The sequence below is a fragment of the Cicer arietinum genome, chromosome 3, assembly GCF_000331145.2.
Source record: "Cicer arietinum cultivar CDC Frontier isolate Library 1 chromosome 3, Cicar.CDCFrontier_v2.0, whole genome shotgun sequence".
Classification (NCBI taxonomy): domain Eukaryota; kingdom Viridiplantae; phylum Streptophyta; class Magnoliopsida; order Fabales; family Fabaceae; genus Cicer; species Cicer arietinum.
The window spans coordinates 61610383-61630629 of NC_021162.2; the positions used below are offsets into that span (position 1 = coordinate 61610383).

Consider the following 20247-nt stretch of genomic DNA (forward strand, 5'->3'; position numbering starts at 1 on the left):
GGTTATATATTTTTAATTATCAATTTCTTTATTTTTCTAAGTAGACAATAATCTAACATTTTGGAAAATATAAACATTGCTTAAAGAGTCTAAAAACACTTATTTTAGAGTCACATAAGAACTATTTACTATTCTATTTGAGTTTAGTTTGAATTTGGATTATGCTAGACAAATCTAAATTCATGTGTGTTATACTAGATAATATCTATAACTTTTGGACAATTTAAACTTATTTTAATTTGTGTTTTGTTTGGATAATATGTTGTTTTGAAAATTTTGAATTGAACTTGCGTTAATTGAAAAATTCAAACTTAATTTTTGTATAAAAAGTAAATTATAATTTTTTAAAATGAACATTCAATTTAATTTATATTTAATACATAAATAATATACCATAATTTTTTTCAAATGAGTATTAAAAACAAATTTCAAATTAAAAATATAACGAATTAAAAATATACAAATTACCCATCCAGCAGTTCATATAAGATCGGAATGTATTTTTTCAGTCAGTATTAAAAACGGGACATTTTGGTTCGGTCCGAAAAAGTCCGCTGAACCCATTAGGGTGGATGGTTTGACACACTAATAAATCCTTGTTCCTTAAGAATAAATTTAGAAGAACTCGTCTTTTTCAACTCAAATTTCATCTTCCTCTCCCACTACCCCAAAGAGAAAAATTCCCATGGCAACGTCAGCAACAAGAAGAACGAGTCTTCAAACCCGTCTCTTTCCTCTTCCGTACGCATAAAATAGAAACCCATCTCTTTTTGTTCGTACCAATTCCATTAAAACCCAAACTTATTACCCATCTTTTTATCTGCTCGTGTTATTCATGTTGGTTGATGATGAAAATGTTCCATAGGTAAATCTGAGAAATCTTTTTGGAAAAACGGTTATGAGTTTTTTGTACGACCGAAGGATGCGATAGTGAACTTCATTATATCATCTTCTTCTTTTTTGTCTAATACTTTGTTTGGATAATAAGAGAAAATGGAAGGAAAGAAAATAAAAGAAAAAAAAGTTAAAGAAAATAAAATAAAATAATTTTATAGTTGGTTGGAAGAAACTATTGACACCAATTTTTGTCGGCTATTTTTAGGTTTTTTATGAAAAAATAATAAATATATAAAAAAAAATCTAATAATAAAAAAATAATAATTAGGCTTTTAAACTTTAAAAAATTATGGATTGCTTTTAGTTTTGGATTTTTTCTTACTCCTTTTCATAAGTTTTATTTTTTCTAAATAAAAAAAACATATATAATTGAATGAAAATAAATCAAAAAAAATTTGATTGATTATAATAAAAATCTTAATCAATTGAATGAAAAAAAATAGATTAATAGTAATAAAAATAGTGATCAATTGACAATTTTTCTCTTGTATTTTGTAATCTATACCAAGCATATAATCTAATAAAACAAGTCCAGCAAAACCAATTCAGGAGTAAGGTATCGTTTTCTTATTGTTCTCTAATTTTCTTTTTATTAACTTCTTTGTATTGTATCATTTAAAAAAATATAGTTTAGTTTATTTTTTATGCTTATGCAAAAATAAACTCATATGTTAAGTTTTCATTTTTTTTCTTAAGTTGCATGCTCATAAAATTGTTCTCCAACACAAATACTAAAAAAAACAACATAAATAATTGATATTTATAAATCAATCATCAAGTAAAACAAACTTCACTCTATTGTAATATAACATAAAACTCATCACGATTTTATCAAATAACTAAAAAAAAAACATAACAAATAAATAGTTTTTTTTTCTTCGCAGGATTAGAATTAATAGTCGACCTGCCGGATGAAGTTCATCTTCACACGCCGCGCAACATCACTCACCTCAACCGTCGGTGGCCTTTGTGCCGCATGTTGCTTCATCGCCACATTATACTGGTTACCATTATACTGATTTTTATTACCATTGATTTATTTCTTTTCGTTCAATTGATTACCATTATATTGATTTTTATTATCATTGATTCACTACTTTCGGTTTCTTTTCATTCAAATTATCACCAAATAATTTTTATTTCCGTCAATTCATTTTTTTCCGGTTTCTATTCTTTCAATTATATACTTTTTTTTAGAAAATAGTGAAATTTCTGAAAAGTTTAAATGCCTAATTATTTATTTTTATTATTATTTTCATCATTATATTTGTATTTTATTTTTTATATGTTTATTATTTTTCATAAAAAGTAAAAAAGCAGCAGACAAAAAATTAGGTGTCAACAAAAACAATATTAAATAGATAATGAAAGAAAAAAAAGAAGTATAATAATGAAATGATATAAATATCTTCAAGAAAATATAAAATATAATAAAGAGAATAAAATTAAAATAAACTCCTAATAAAAATAAATAAATAAATACTCAGTCATAATAAAAAAGAATTTAAGAATATTAAAAAATGTAAAATGTTGTTTTTTCTCTAAAAGATAAATAAAAATAAAACTATACATAAATTATAAATAGATTATATCAAAACATAACTAAATTACCAAACATTATTTGATTTTTACTTAATTTTTGTAGTAGAATTTATCAATAAATAGTAATGATAATACATTAATAATGTATTTTAATTTATTTAAAATTTTGTTAAATTATAAACTCTAATTATTATAAAATAAAAAAGTTAATAACAATTGATGATTTTTTAGTCTTTTTTATTATAAACGGGATATAAACACACTTTCCGTCAAAACTTTATTTTTCCTTTCCATTGTTTTGTTATTCCAAATGGTGGAAGGATGTTGGAATCTGTGCTATCTTTCCTCCTTCAAATCTTTCCTTCAAGATTATGTGAAACCAAACACAATGTAAAAGTAACATTTCTTCAATTTTTCCAATTTCTTCACCAATGTCATTTTTCTAGGCTCGAATGTTTAGGAGTTTTTTATATAACCAATTTAGAATAATAATTAATTAAAAAGTATAATTTTTTTTTACATGATTTGATACCACCTCACCACCTGTCATAGACACATAAATATTTAATAATTATGTAGGTATTTTTTTAACGGTATTAAACATAAATTGAAAAAAGATCAAGTAGTATATGATTTGAGATTTAAAGGGCCAACTCTAGAATAAAAAAACTTAAATAAAAATTGAGTTAAATTTAAAGAATGAATTAATAATGTATTTTAACTAATATTAAACTGTACAAAAACAACTTAAAAGAATAGAATAAATAACACAAAGTTGTACCCAAAAAATATTAATACAAAACAATATTGTCATTTTTATTTTGAAATTAAGAGGCAAGCTCCAAGAACAGAAAAAACTACATGACTATATATCTATAGAGAAAAGGAAAAAAAAAACACTTCTCAAATTGGTCAACATTGCATTAGATGAGAAGGTAGACATAAATAAAAAATTGCACAATTAGGACATTATTTTATTTATGTGTTAACATTTTAGGAGTCCTTTAACTTTTATTTTTTTCATTTGGATTTTTTATCTTTTAAAATATTTATAAAATTAATTATTATTATTTATCTTTTAAAATATTTATAAAGTTATCATTTATTTTCTGTTTTTCTCATTTAGATAATTTATCTTTTAATATAGTTATAAAATTATCCTTTAAAAGCATATGTGTCATTAAAAATGATGATTGATAAGTCTATGTTAGATTAGTTTTGACAATTTATTTGATTGTTGATGAAAGGCAAAGAGGTTGAGTAAAAAGATGATTGATGTATTGTTTTTCTTTTGTTTTGAAAAATCCAAACAATTAAATTTTGGTTTTTATTTAAGTTATTAATAATACTCTATATGAACTTGTTATTCAATGTTTTTAATGACACGTCAACATTTTTAAATGATAATTATACAAAAAATAAATAAAATAAAAGGGTAAATAAACAAAAAAAAAAAGACAAAAGATAATTCGATAAACATTTTAAAATATAAATAGTAAGTTTGTAAATATTTTAAAAGATATATGATTCAAATAAGAAAAATAAATAATTTAAGTGTTACTCGTAAATAAATTAAAGGACATATAATACAATTTTTATTTTATTTTACTATTTCTAGAAAGACAACTCAAACTAAGCAAAAGAAACTACAACTTGATTTTATTTCTTATGCACATGCTTCGACCTACGGAAGGCACGGACCAAAGTGTATATCGGATTAAAAACATTGTATCCATTTCAAAATAAGGTTTGCTGCTATCAAGCACTATATGATTCAATCTCAACATTGTTGGATATGTTTGGATATTCTTTTATAAAAAATGTACAAATTGAATATAATTTCGGATTCATTTTCAAAATCAAACTGCAAATATATTAATTTTAAGACTTATTTTTTTTATTAGTATTAGATATTGCATTAATTTATTATTTATTAGTATTATTTTTTATTAATAATACTTATTTATTTAGTCTATTATATATATATATATATATATATATATATATATATTTTACTATTGCATATATTTCAAACATAATCCATTACATTATTTCATAATATTAATTTTAGTTTATTAAATATTATATTTTGTTTTAAACTTGTTATTTGAACACAACTTTATAATAATACTATTCCATCATATTTTATAATCATAATTTAAATAATTGAAAATCAATCCAATTTAAACTTCATTAATTCAGATCAAATCAGATCAATTTATTTTATATGTAATTCAAACTGAACTAAAGTGCGAGTATTTTAACTTTTTAATTTAATAAGTTTTTACTTCATAATCGATTCAAACCGAACCACAAACACCTCTACTCATAATAAGTTGAGTTCCACATTGAATCTCCAAAATCCCGCCATGGCAATACTACAAGTACAAATTAAATATCATAAGAACACCCTACCAATAATCTACCATACTTATCTCACACCCCTACCAGATGTTGCAATAGAACCATGAGAAGTGTCAATACCATCACTATTAAGCTTCCCACAACCATGGGTAGGAACACGTCAGATAAAATAGTGTAATTGTATTTGTATTAATAATAATAATACAAAACATCTTAATATTGCATTTCTTAAAATGAGAAGATTGGTAAAATAATTTTTATCTTTCTTTTAATATATTATTTTTTTAATATGTATATAAAAAACTTAAACAACATCTATTGTGAGGTGAAATGAATACTATACTTAATTCACGATTAAAAAAATATATACTCAAATTTAAAAAATAAATACAATCTTCTGCGTATAATTGAAATTGTTCAAATATACTCTTAGGAATGAAACCCTCGTTCTCTAACAAATAAATTTTCACGTGAAGAAAAATATATTTCTAGACGAATGGTTATTACTTTTCGATTTAATTATATAGGGATAAGATTAATTTGTGTCTATACCAATTTAATTTGTTTCTATTGGAAATAAGTTTAAGATAACCATGTAAATATAGTAATTGATCATAGTACAATATAATATCCGTTAAGATCTACTGTAATAAATATTATATTATTTTAGAATAAAATATAAAAATAAAAAATATATGAAAAGTAGAAATGTATTTTAATAAGATACATCATATTTTTTATTAACATTTCTATTTCTATTTCATTTCAAAAGGAAAATGTTGATACACTCTTTGTAACAATTAATTATAGTAGAAAATATAATACATTAAATGCGTTCAGATTTGTAATAGTAAAGAGATTGTGTAGCTGAAATATCAAGTGGGTATATATAAATATACGTGTACACTCGTATGAATCAAACGTCTCATTAAATAATATTGCACATGATCTACATATATTCTATTTTGTTTGAAAATTTACATGGCCTTTATTTTTTATAGCTATTTTATATGGCCTTTATGTTTTCTATCGAAACTGTTTTCTTCCTCCAGAAATTTCCACTTAATTTTAAATTCATCTTATATTTGCAGATTATCACATAAAATCAATAAACGATTAAATCTTATATTATGTTGAACAGTACTAATAGCCATCTTTTATACTGTTCTAATTCAAAGCCGACCCTGAAATTTAGAGTTATAAATTCGGGGCCTTATTTCTTTATTATCAAGTATATACTAGTATACATTTTTTATTTATATATAATGTACAACAATATAGAATTTGTATATGTTTTCCTTTCCTGTTTCAGATTGAAGGCCTTGCCACTCGGGTGATATATCAAGTGTTCGAAGCTAGCGACTCCAAACAAGGAATCATTTCTTAACTAAAACTAACTTATTTCAACTTTATCATTCAATTTAGTGAGAATTATATATAATCACCATTTAAATTAGTTAGTTGTCAAAACGACTTAATTGAATCTGGTGCTATAAAACTCCCGCTATAGTGGGGTCAAGGACAACTCATACCATATATATGAGTACAATAAATTATTCAGATTGAGTTCAAGTATTTCTTAGACATCTCAATAGTTGGGTTTTATAGCACCAGATTCTAAAATGATTTTAATAATTTGCTAGTTTCAAGTGTGATAACCTACGGTTGAACTATGAAATTGAACACGAGGAAGGGAAAAGTTCATAAGGGGAGGGTGTGTTCACTGCAGAGAAATGAGAAGATGTGAGTTGGCAAAAATTAATGTGACAAAGGTGGAATACAGAGAAAGCTTCAATGTGTATATATGGTTTATCATTAGATCTTCAGAGCTTTCAAACTCTAATGGATGAGATTAATTGTTACCCACAATTGACCACCTAAAGTATAGTGGTCCATTTTATCCCATGCCTAGTGTAACGTTGTTTGGTACAAATTGTAATTTGTATTTTGTAACGTGTCTAGTTGCAAAAATTTTATCTTTTACTTTTCTCCATCATATTTATAGGTATGTTGTCATTTTACGCTTTTAACTTGAATGCTGTGAGTTCGTCACAAATGGTGTATTCCATTTATAAAAAATTTAGAGAGGGAGAATTATAAGTTAGGGTTAATACACACGATATTAATTACTAGTCCAATTGAAAATAAAATTACATTGAATACTAAAAATAACTATTTCTTTGGAATAATTTTTTTGAGATTAATTGTCATCTATTGTGAGTGTAAATTTTTTACACACTTAGCATATCATCATTTATGAGTATGATTTTAGAGATAATTATAATAAAATTCAAACGATTTTATCAGAACTAGACCAAGACATATGAAGACATAAGACAAATATAAATATGAGACCTATGAGAGCCTTTAACAGTATTTTACTAAAATTATTAAATTTTTTTATAAAAAAATATTTTTAAATATTATAGAATAAAAAATTATTTATTAAATTAATATAATTATAATTGGTTTTGCATAACATTTCTTTTTCAATAAATAATCAAGTCTTTTAAGCTAACATTTGCTGAGACAATATTAGTCTTAGAGAAAATTTTATTATTTTATTAATTACAAAATTATTTTAGAGGTTGTTTATCAAATTAAAATTTATTTATTTTTAAAAATATAAAGTGGATGCTTTAATAACCTTACTCTTAGACCGAATTTCTACCGGTTGTAATTGATTGACAATGTAAAATTTTTTTACATTAAAATGTATATGAGTTAAATATTTTTTTCCAATTAACGTGAAACAAATGATGTATATAAATTGAATTTAATTGTTATATCTATGTTAAAAAAATTATATTATGAACATCTCACAATTAATTATAATAAAAATTAAATATAACTAAGTGAAAATATAAAAAGTATTCTAAAAGTATATAATATGAAAACAAATGTATAAACTACTAGTAAAGTTAAGCATTATTATACCTGTAGCTATAGAAAACAAAAATTTGCTCCTCATCCAAACATTACTACATGCGTGAGGCAATTAGTTAATTAAATGGAGAAAAAAACGACAGCCCCAAGTTTAACCTTGTGGTTGTGGTTGTCGTATATAACAGGCTCTCACTCCTCTCTACGTCTCTCTCTCTCTCTCTCCACCTGTTCCATTACTCTTTAGTAGTAGTTAGTACTACTACATGTTTTTCTCTTTCTCTCTCTAGCTTTTCATTCTCTCTCCTATTCTGCATTCCTTGTTTTGGTTCGGATTTTCCGGTATTAAAGTGTGTCCTTAAGTCCTTTTCTTTTTCTAACATACCATTATTTCATTTCGTATTCCACACACCCTTATCTCCTCTCTCTTATTTCACCTCACTTACCCTTTTTTTTTTCCTTCTAATTTCTCTGTCTCTGATCTGCTTACATCTAAATAAGGACTGTAAAATGAAGGTATATGATTCACACTTTCTATAGTTTTTATTGTTTTCCAAAAGGAATAATTCACTGCTAATTCTGTATAAACTTTATTTTGTTTTCTTCTTTTTTCTCTTTCCATATCCCCTGATTTTATTTTATTTACCTTTTTTTTTTCTCATTTATAAATATGAGTGTTATATATTTAGATCAAATACATCAAACACTTTTATGTATAAAATTTGACTATGTATTATACATAGGTTAATTGTTGTGTATTTAATTGAACATATGGGGTATTTGTGTGGCATAAAATTTTATTTTATTTGTTTCTTTTCAAAGATGTAAAGTGAGAGAACTTTGTTTGGTAAGTTACATTTGGTATAGAATTTATGGTTTTAGTAATTATTATTTATGTGATATGATTGCAGAAGTTTGTGCTGAAGTTAGATTTGGCAGATGATAAGGCGAAGCAGAAGGCCTTGAAGGCAGTCTCAACACTTTCAGGTACCAAATCATTGTTCAATAATGTAATATTTGTGATACCAAAGTTGCTGATTTCCAATAATACCCAAATCAAGGGAATGTTACAAATTTTTGAGATCTGGGTGTGCGTGAAAGTTAGGTACCCCCATTAGTGGTAGGTGACCATTTATTTCATGCTTTATTTATCTTTTTGGTCCAACCCCTATGCACCAAGACTCTTACCCGTCTTAAATATATTTAAATACTTTTTATTTATATTTAAGACGTTATTTTAACCAATGTAATTATTTTATTTTTTTGGTACGAAATTATTACTCTAATATTTTTATTATTATTGTTTTATATATATCATATATTTTGATATAAATTTTAGCTCTCTATTACAATCACGTTTATTTAATTTATTAGTGTACGAAATTCTATTTTGTTTTAAATATGTATTATTATGATATTCATACTTTGTTGAATGTACATACAGTGTCTCAATTTTATAAAAGGAATTATTTAAAAAAGTGAAAAACACTTAAAAAATATTTTAATTACTATACTGAATGTAACCATATTATTCTATTTGACATTTTGTCGCAAAGTACTTATATTGAGACTCGGTTAATGGATGAAGACATATGTGAGTTGCGTTTTACTTTTGATTATCTGTTAATAACTTTTTTTACTTGATTGACAACGACCTTACTCGTTAGAATGTCATAACAAAATTGTTCCGTGGGTATCTTACAATATTATGAAATGGGTTTTCGTGATTCGAAAGGAACATGTTTGTTGCATCCTCTGGTAAAAGAAAAATGTTTGTTGCAATCTCTTTCAAATATTTCATTGTTTTTCAAAGAAAAACAAATATGAAAGATTTCATCACTACACAAAATAATCCTAATTCTCTTTGTTCGGGAAATAATAATAATAATAATAATAATAATAATAATAATAATAATAATAATAATAATAATAAATATGTCAAAAAGACACTGGATCTAATTCAATGAAATTGCAGACCCAAGATTCCAAATGTTCTGCTTTAAACTTTTTACTTTTCAATATTGAATTAAGTTCACATAACATGACACTTTTTATTTATTGGTCAACTTTAAAATAATCAACTTTAAATTAAGTTCTTTTCTTCCCAATAAAAAATGTCTTTTTGTTGCACAATACACCTCTAGACTATTTTTGAGAAATATTTGATGATATAAATTTATCAAATTTATTTTCTCTCTTGGTACATTTGGAGTTGTAGATTAATTTTAGAACTTAAGATCACTTGTTGAACCATATGTAGGGATTGATGCTATCACTATGGACATGAAGGAGAAGAAATTAACTGTGGTAGGAACTGTTGATCCAGTAAGTGTAGTGAGCAAACTTAGAAAATATTGGCAAGCAGATTTAATCTCAGTAGGACCAGCAAAGGAGCCAGAGAAGAAAGAGGAGCCAAAGAAAGAAGAACCAAAAAAGGAAGAAGAGAAGAAAGAAGAGCCAAAAAAGGAGGAAGAGAAGAAAGAAGAGGGAAAGAAGGAAGAACCAAAGAAAGAAGAAGGGAAGAAGGAAGAAGAGAAGAAAGAAGAAGAGAAGAAAGAAGAGGAGAAGAAGAAAGAGCCAGCCCCTGACCCTGTTTCAGAGATGGTCAAGGCTTATAGAGCTTATAATCCTCACATGACCACATATTACTATGTTCAAAGTATGGAAGAGAATCCCAATGCTTGTGTAATTTGTTAAATAGCAAGGTTGGGGAATGTGATGTGTAAAACTTATTCGACTTGTAATGGAATCAATTCTCTATTATGAAGAGAGTAACCACCAACAAGAGAGAAACTCTCTTTGTATATATATTTTGGTCATGGCCCCTTCTTAAGTTGTCTTGGGGCTACCTATTAGCAATGTGTAGAAACAAGGAATAAAATTTTGGGGTATCGATTTTGTTTTGCAATTATAATGTAAGTCATACTATTTTCCCTTTTTAGTTGTGTTGTGTGAATCTAATTAGTAATTAATTTATGCTAGTTTTTTATACAAAAGAAAGTAATTGCATTTTGTTAATGTATCAACTTTAATGTATTTGAAAAATAGTTTTATCGTTTATTGTAATCATATAACTCAAAATTAGTTTTTGCAATGAAACATGGATGATATCTAGTTTACACTAGAAAAATGTTGAGAAAGTAATACAAGGTGTTATATGATAAAGAAAACTTTGTGTGCTTGAAATGTGATTAAAGTTCTATGGTAAAAATATTGAAAACGATAAGCATATGGTTTTATAAGGTGAGTTCCCGGTTTTAAAATGGTCAAATTATGGGAGAATCTCAATCTCTTATGACACTCACCACTACTTGATGTCATAAAGAAAATGTTTCTTTATACTATTATGTGGAATTGTCATGTCCTTTGTCATGTGGGACAATTGGTGGCTGAAAAGCAAGTTACCCCATCACGTTTGTTTGGTGAGATCTGAGGTTGGGACACAAAGGTTAAAACTTTCCCAATTTTTATGATGCAAATATACTATATTGAAAAGTGAAAAAAATGAATCCATAATCACTCACTCATCAATTCTTTGGCCCCATTGATTCATATCTATATTGAATTATTGAATTTCCAAGGTCCCCATTTTGTAATTGGTCGGTCTTAGCTATCATCATCATGATTTATTTTAATTTTCTAATGGCCTTTTTTGATCTACATGTTAGCTTGTTGGAATTTTCTCCTCAATAGAATCATAATTCTTTTGATTGTTTTAAAGGTGTGGTTAAAGCCTATCAACCAGATCTATGCTTAATTTTAATATATTATTAGTATTATTATTTAGTGGTGCACAATTAAAGTAATCCCCTCAATCTTATTCTTATTCGTTTTTATTACTAACATATGAAGACAAAAATCCCAAGCTACCACCTTAATTTTTTATAGGTGGCAGGTCATCTTAGCTTTGTATTCAATCTTTAATCAATCCACGACAACCATCACTATTCGTACTTGTACATTATAAAGGAACCGCATGTGAGTAATCAACAAATTGTTGATAATGTTGTGTAGGCATTCATATTTTGTATTTTATTTTGTATTTGAACTCTGTCCAGATGTTCCACATGCATGCTCATATTTCTAGAATATTCTGTCCAAAATAGAAGGCTTGATTAAATTTGCAAAATAAAAAATAAAGGCTTGATTATTTTAGAGAGATAATCATTTTATATGAAAACCATGTGGGTATATATATAATAATCCGGAGCTTAAAGAAAATTTAAATACGAAGTTTTAGAATAAAAAACTGTAAGTTAGATATGTTAGAATAAAAATTAATATAATTGATTTTATATAATTTTTTTTAATTGATAAATAAATGATTAATTAAATATTTATTAAAATAATATTAGTTTAAATAAAATTTAATTATTTTTAAATTGGAAAATACTAAAACATAATACCATTATTTGAATAAAAAAAATTAGGTTACCTTATAAAACAAGCTACTATTATTTTCTATAAATGTGTTATACGGAAACTAGTAAAGAGTTTGATTTATAACTAATTTTTTTCACCTTCCTAGGTTTTAAGGACGATAGTGGAAAATGAGGTTAATTTTCATTTTTTACCATTCTTTCATAAGAGAGCAAATAAAAATGCATCTGCATTCCAATTTCAAGATGCATTAGGTAACTGCAACTGTTAATAATCATTTAGGACGTTATGGATGATATGCATACGTGGATGGATTTGACTAATGACAAGTTATATGTTTTTTTGGGCGGTGAGTGGATGATAAATCATCGTCACTCACCTCACCGCATGTCTTTTCAAGGATATAAACAAAAAGCCAAGAAAATATTCTAAGATTTATAACACAAAATTTAATATTGAAAATTATTACTGGTCATTGTTTACGGCAGGTTAAATCTCTTATCTGTTCAATGTTCAAACGTTACAAATTGTTCCTGTTAATGTTCAAACAAAGTTTCAAAAGTTAAATTGTAATTATTCAATTCTATTTATAAGTTGAAAAATTATTCAACACTATTTCTTCTCAAATACTATCAAATTTTTTTTTATTCATAAAGAAAAATAATAAAAATATTTGTAAATAATATACTTATTAACTATTTTAATTTTTAATTATTTTGATATATATCTTAATTAAAAATGATGGTACATTAAATATTTATTAATAATATAAAAAAGATAAAATATTTTATATAAAATTAATTTAAACAATAAATATATTTTAAATAGTTTTTTATATATAAAAAAAATTCAAAAAACTTTGTTATATATAAACATGAGGGAATACCATCTTGAATCGTGTATTGGCAGAGTATCCATTTACTTACATAGTATGAACACGATGCACGCCCAACTTACTTAGGTGGTTCTTGTCCAATAATATCCTCAAAATTCTGCAAAAGATAAGATCCAATTCAATACTTATCTGTTACCATTCCATTTCATCCAATACTATGTGTGCTAATTAGCATTTTTTTTTCTTCTTATTTGATCGTAAATTTTTTTATATTTCTCTGCATTTATCGGTTGAACTAAATTGAAAGACTACTCATTAACACACTTATATCTCCAACAACACTATATAATTAATATTGAAATTAATCCTTTAGAACAACTGAAACACAGTAACAATTATTCAAAAACTCACTTCATTTCCATCCCCCAAATTTCGTGTAACTGCTTCTAGTATTTCCTAATTAATTTGCCACCTACTTCTAATCTCTAATTTATCTTATGTCGGTACCATTGGTTCTTGGGGTTAATAGCTTCAATTTTTACGATGAATGAATATTATTTGGCCAAATCACATTTTGTTATGGCTAGTAAATATTCTGAAGCAGACAATGTTGGGGTCATTGAGTGTATGAACTAGATAACTTCGAATTTTGGAACCCAATTGTTCTTGCTGTTAGAATTTTAGAACTATTTCTTTTAAGGGAGGGTTTATCTCACTCCTAACATTTTATAAGTTTCTAAATTTTTATTTTTATTTTATTTTAATTATCTACAAATTAATCAATTCAAGTTTATTTGAATTGAATTAAGATATGTCAATATTAATTTATAATTTTTCTAATTTTTTTTATATATTTAGATCAAAAATATTAATTTATAAATTTATTTTCACTTTTAAACCAATTTAAAGGTTTAAAAAATCTTACAAATTTTCAAATTAGTATATATATTTGAATTGATGAATATGAACAAATGTCATGATTGGTTAATCAGAATAAATTGAAAATTGACAAAAACAAATAGATTTTAAAAGATTTTTGAGAATGTGAGGTGAAAATTTTCTTTTAATCTATATTAGTAAGAATAGTAATAGAGTGGCCCATTTCTTAGCAAATGAGGCCCAATATACTCACAACCAGTTTGGATTGCCGTTTTATCCTTCCAATTTGACTTCTTGAGGATTTTCCTTCCTCTCTTTGTTGTGTTCTTTAATTGAATTTATTTTCATTTTAAAAAGAATACATGAGCTCCTTAATTCATCAAGTTCAGCCATCAAATTGACTTTATATCCAACAAATTGATTTGATGTATTGTTCATCAAATCTCCCTATTACTAAAGACTTTCCAATCATGAAATGAATGTTTGGTTTTATGGTTTTATCAATTGGCAAAATCAGAGATTTTGTCAATCTCATCGTGAAATAATTCCTATAAGAGGAGTAAAATTTGACAGAAACCTGTCCTGCTTAATTTTCTAAATAATATATTCTATTTAAGAAATATAATATAATAAAGAAAACTCTCATAATTAAATAATAAGATAAAATTACTATTAACACCTATTAACTTAATTTTAAATATACCATTTTTCTTCGATGAGTAAAGATTTATTTTTGTCCCGTACAAAAAATATGGAGGTTAGTGGTTAGTTTTTTATAAAAATAAACTGAGATACATTAATTTTTTTGCCAATTTTTTATTTTCTAATTAGTTTTTTTTGTTCGATTTTAAATCATGTTAGACAATTCACGTGTCATATAGTAGTTCATGTGTATTGTAAACAAAACAAATCAGAGGACATTTACTATGTACAACAATTTTTTTTAGACAGTTTGGGCCTAATAATTTTTTTAAAATCTAAAAATCTGTAAATTTCAAATATTATTCATTCTTTTTCAATTCCTAGTTTCTTCTCTGCTCATGAAAGAATTAAATTTGTTAAACTTTTAGGATGTATTTGAGAGTTAAATTTTAGAAAAATAAATATATTTAATTTTAAAAAAATTGAAAAACAACATGATAAATGAGTATTAATATTATGATGTTCTTTTAATTTTTTAAAGTATTAAATATATAACAAAATATAAACTTAATCCTTCAAAAATTTTCTCTCTAAAAATCAACTCGCAAATACACCCTAAGAGACCAAATCGATACTTTTGTATTTTGGATTTTGAAGTTGTAATCATTTGTACATTTGTTTTTTTGAATTGGATGGTGCAATTGTTGTCATATGAAAGTCATGCAGTGTTAGAAACAAGTTGCAGTAGTAGTTACAAATTCCAAGTTTGGTTCTTTACTAGTTTATTTTAATATTATATTGATTTGTATTTCAACATTATGTACATCCGAATTCATGATATTTGAACTCTAATATATGATATCTAGGTGGAACAAAATTCCTTTTTAGTTTTCATTTCAGACATGTTTAGAAGTATTTATTTTTTCTGTGATTATGTGACTTGAGAAGTGTGACACTCTAATAGCTGTGAGATTTTAAAAGATGTTGAAAAGTTTAAACTTTTAGTTGCTTTTTAAATAAGTATGAATGAATAAGACCTTGAAAATAGATATAAGATTTTAAATGTCACATATATAAATAACGGATGTCTCGGATCAATACATTCTTAAATTTTATATCATATTAAATATTTATTGAATCTAATTCATTTTTACAAAATTAATTTAAAACGTGAATGATATCTTTATTTATAAAATATATTTATGTTTTATCTTTACTCAATATAGATTTTAGAATTTTTTCAATAGTGTATGTTTTTTATAATTACCTTTAACCTCAATTTTCATGTAAAGTGGTACTTTTTGTTGCAAAAGTTAATAGAGATAAAAATTAAGGGGCTAAATAATTGCAGCTGAAGTTAAAAAACTTGTAGCTTAGGCCCATACCTATTACACCAATGTTTCAAATTCAAATTACATTTTTGAAATATTATTTGCTTTAAGTCTTAAATGTAAACTTTCATGATTTTATTTTTAATAAGAGACACTAAATAGATTAAAATATATATTTGTTATTTATAAACTACTAGTACTACTCTTTAACAATGTAACCTTTTTGAATTACTTGAAGATCAGCCAAATCACTTCATCAATGATTTAATTCAATGAGATCACTGTGAAGGCATAATTATGTTGGGTTTTGGGCTCCCTTCCTATGTGGAGAAAGGCCCAATATGTGCAAGTCCATGTGTCTCACTTATCCAAGTGGAGAGAGGTCAGATTAGTGGGCGTAAAAGAGCTGAATTCAGAGAGAGAGGCAAAGAGAAAAGTGAGAGAGGAAGAGCAAACCCTATTTTCGCATAAAACAGAGCAGCTGCACTAAATTCGCGATTTCTCCTTCGTTCACCGTCGGATCGGGCTGAAATTTGGACAGCAGGTTCGTGACTCTTGGTACTTCATTCTGACCGTTTGGATCATCGATCAGAGGTCTGAGGTGGGAGAAATTGGATTCGGACAGCAGCAGTTTTTCTGGTTTTTTTGCTGAACTTTTTTCTCAATTTCATGTTTGTTTTCTCATTGTGTTGGCTGATCGTTGTGCTAGTTACCTTGCTGCTTTTGGCTGGTTACTGAGCACGAATTTGTGCCATATTAGAAACTCTTTGTACCCATATTTTGATCATAGTGGAGCTTTATTACTGGCTTGGTCCCGTGGTTGTTTACTTCTCACATTGAGAAGGTTTTTCCACGTTAAAAAATTATTGTGTCATTTGTGATGGTGATTTTAGTTGCTGTGATTATTTGTTGATTGCTCCTCACAGATTCTTGCAAGTTTGGGAAATTGATTATCCGCTGCATATTGCTCTGTTAGAGCTGTTATTATATTTGTTGTTGAATTTCCCATCAGAGTGGCATCAGAGCTCTTTGGTTAAGGGGCTGTTTGACTTGTTTGAATGATGGAGGCAAATACAAATAGAATGATTTGTTTGAATGGCACTAATTATCACTTATGGAAGGGAAAAATGAAGGATCTGTTATTTGTGAAGAATTTGCATCTTCCTGTGTTTGCTACTGAGAAGCCAGAATCCAAGACTGATGAGGATTGGAGCTTTGAACATCAGCAGGTCTGTGGTTTTATTCGGCAATATGTAGAAGACAATGTTTATAATCACATTGCTAATGAGGAACATGCAAGATCCTTGTGGAAGAAGATTGAATCTTTGTATGCTTCTAAATCAGGGAATAATAAGTTGTATTTGTTGAACCCCTTGAGGAATTTGAGGTACAAGGAGGGGACTTCTATTTCAGATCATTTAAATGATTTTCAAGGGCTCCTAGATCAATTGTCAGGTATGGGTATCAAATTTGATGATGAAGTGTTGGGACTATGGCTACTGAATACTCTACCAGATTCTTGGGAAACTTTTCGGGTTTCAATTACAAACTCAGCTTCTGATGGTGTTGTCTCTTTGCAAAGTGTAAAGGGAAGTGTTCTTAATGAGGAGATGAGAAGGAAGGCACAAGGTACTTCATCTCATTCCGAGGTACTTGTCACTGAGAACAGGGGCCGAAGTCAAAGAAAGGAACCGAAAGGGAATAGACAGAATAACAGAAGTGCGAGTAGAGAGAACAACAGAAGTAAGTCCAAGTCCAGACACAAGAATGTGGAGTGCAATTATTGTCACAAAATGGGGCACATACAGAGGAACTGTTTCATATGGAAAAGGGAGAGCAAAAACAATAACAGTAAGCAGAGAGATAAGAATCATGATGATGATGACCGTGTTACTACTGCTACTTGTGATGATCTGATTATTCTCCGTGACTATGACTCAGTCAATCTTGTATCAGATGAGAGCATGTGGATTATTGATAGTGGTGCTACACTGCATGTTACACCAAGGAAGGAGTTCTTCACATCTTACACTTCTGGTGACTTTGGAGTGTTGAAGATGGGTAATGATGGTGTGTCCAAGGTAGTTGGTATTGGTGATGTTTGTTTGCAGACCAACATGGGAGTGCAGTTGTTGCTTAGAGGAGTCAAACATGCTCCAGATGTTCGCTTTAATTTGATCTCTGTGCAGATGCTTGATGATGGTGGTTATGATAATCACTTTGGTTCAGGAAAATGGAAACTCACCAGAGGTAACTTAGTTGTGGCCAGAGGGGAGAAAATTAATAAACTGTATTGGACTAAAGCATTGGTTGCTAAAGACAGTGTGAATGCCATGGATATGGAGGCTTCTTTGTGGCACCGCAGGCTTAGTCATATCAGTGAAAAGGGGCTGAATTGTTTAGCTAAAAAGGATGTACTTCCGGGATTAAAGAGTGCAGAGTTGGAGAAATGTTCTCATTGCATGGCTGGTAAGCAGACTAGAGTATCCTTCAAGAAACATCCTTCCTCAAGGAAGTCAGAGTTGCTTGAATTGGTGCATTCTGATGTTTGTGGCCCGTTGAAGGTAAAGTCAATTAGTGGTGCACTTTACTTTGTTACTTTTATTGATGATTGTTCCAGAAAGCTTTGGGTCTATGCTTTGAAGACAAAAGACCAAGTTCTGGAGAAATTCAAAGAGTTCCATGTTATGGTGGAGAGACAGTCAGGCAAGAAGTTGAAATGCATTCGTACTGACAATGGTGGTGAGTATTGTGGACCATTTGATGTTTATTGCAAGCAGCACGGTATCAGACATGAAAAGACTCCTCCTAAAACCCCTCAGCTGAATGGTTTAGCAGAGAGAATGAACAGGACGTTGATTGAAAGAGTTAGGTGTATGCTTTCTGAAGCAAAGTTGCCTAAGCATTTCTGGGGTGAAGCATTGTACATGGCAGTGCATGTTATTAATCTGAGTCCTGCAGGTGCTTTGAATGCTGAGGTGCCAGACAAGATTTGGTTTGGCAAGAATGTCAGGTATGATCATTTGCGTGTCTTCGGTTGCAAAGCATATGTGCATGTTCCAAAGGATGAGAGATCCAAGTTGGATGGGAAGACAAGACAGTGCATCTTTATCGGTTATGGTCAGGATGAATTTGGCTACAAGCTGTTTGATCCAGTTGAGAAGAAAGCTGTTAGAAGCCGTGATGTGAAGTTCATGGAAGACCAAACCATTGAAGACATTGATAAGATGGAGAAGACTACACCTGAGATTGATAATGGTTTGTCTGATGTTGATCCAGTTCGGATGCCTACACATGATCTGGATACTGCTGAAAATAATGTTCAGAATGATGAGCAACATGGTGATGTTGGTGATCAGCAGCTTGGAGATGATTTTGATGTTCCTAATGATGATGCTGAAGAAGAACATGAGATGTCACAAGATGAGGATCTTGGTGATGCTCCTGAACCACCTCAAGCTCAAGTTTGGAGGTCTACTAGGCAGAGGAAACCATCCACCAGGTATCCTTCTGATGACTATGTTACCTTGACTGATGGAGGCGAACCTGAATGTTATGATGAAGCCATGGAGAGTGATGAAAAGAAGAAGTGGTTGGATGCTATGCAAGATGAAATGAAGTCTTTGCATGATAATCACACTTTTGATTTGGTGAAACTACCTAAGGGAAAGAAGGCTTTGGAAAACAGGTGGATCTTCAGAGTGAAGCAAGAAAGCAATTCTACATCTCCAAGATATAAAGCCAGATTAGTTGTGAGAGGTTTCAGACAGAGAAAGGGTGTTGATTTCAATGAGATTTTTTCTCCTGTGGTGAAGATGTCATCCATTAGAACTGTGTTGAGTTTGGCTGCTACTCTTGATTTGGAGGTAGAGCAAATGGATGTAAAAACTGCTTTCCTTCATGGTGATTTGGAGGAAGAGATTTACATGAAGCAACCTGATGGTTTTCTTGTTAAAGGCAAAGAAGACTATGTGTGTAGGCTCAGAAAGAGTCTATATGGTTTGAAGCAGGCCCCGCGTCAGTGGTACAAGAAGTTTGAGTCAGTTATGTGTGAGCAAGGCTACAGGAAGACTACTTCTGATCACTGTGTCTTTGTTAAAAAGTTTGCTGATGATGATTTCATTATCTTGTTATTGTATGTTGATGACATGCTTATTGTTGGGAAAAATATTTCCATGATTAACAGGTTGAAGAAGCAATTGGGCGAGTCATTTGCCATGAAAGACATGGGAGCTGCTAAGCAGATTCTTGGTATAAGAATCATGCGTGACAGGAACAAGAAGAAACTTTGGCTGTCACAAGAACACTATGTTGAAAGACTGTTACAGAGGTTCCAGATGGAATATGCTAAGGCTGTAAGTACTCCTCTTGCTACTCATTTTAAATTGAGTACTAGTCAGAGTCCTACCAATGAAGCTGAAAAATCAGATATGCAACGAGTTCCTTATGCATCTGCTGTGGGTAGTTTAATGTATGCAATGGTGTGTACAAGGC

General features: G+C 28.5%; 1 protein-coding gene across 1 annotated transcript; it reads left to right on the forward strand.

Annotated features, from left to right (window-relative positions):
* The first annotated feature begins 7956 nt into the window (after positions 1-7956).
* LOC101495085 (heavy metal-associated isoprenylated plant protein 39) lies at positions 7957-10627 on the forward strand. The gene is made up of 3 exons (XM_004492739.4): positions 7957-8202; positions 8598-8673; positions 9947-10627. The coding sequence occupies exons 1-3, from the start codon at positions 8197-8199 to the stop codon at positions 10381-10383; spliced, it is 519 nt and encodes a 172-aa protein (XP_004492796.1). The 5' UTR covers positions 7957-8196; the 3' UTR covers positions 10384-10627.
* The last annotated feature ends 9620 nt before the right edge of the window (positions 10628-20247 follow it).

Coding starts and splice junctions, on each gene's coding strand:
- LOC101495085 (XM_004492739.4), top strand. Junction 8,674..9,946: donor GGCAGTCTCAACACTTTCAG/GTACCAAATCAT, acceptor AACCATATGTAG/GGATTGATGCTATCACTATG.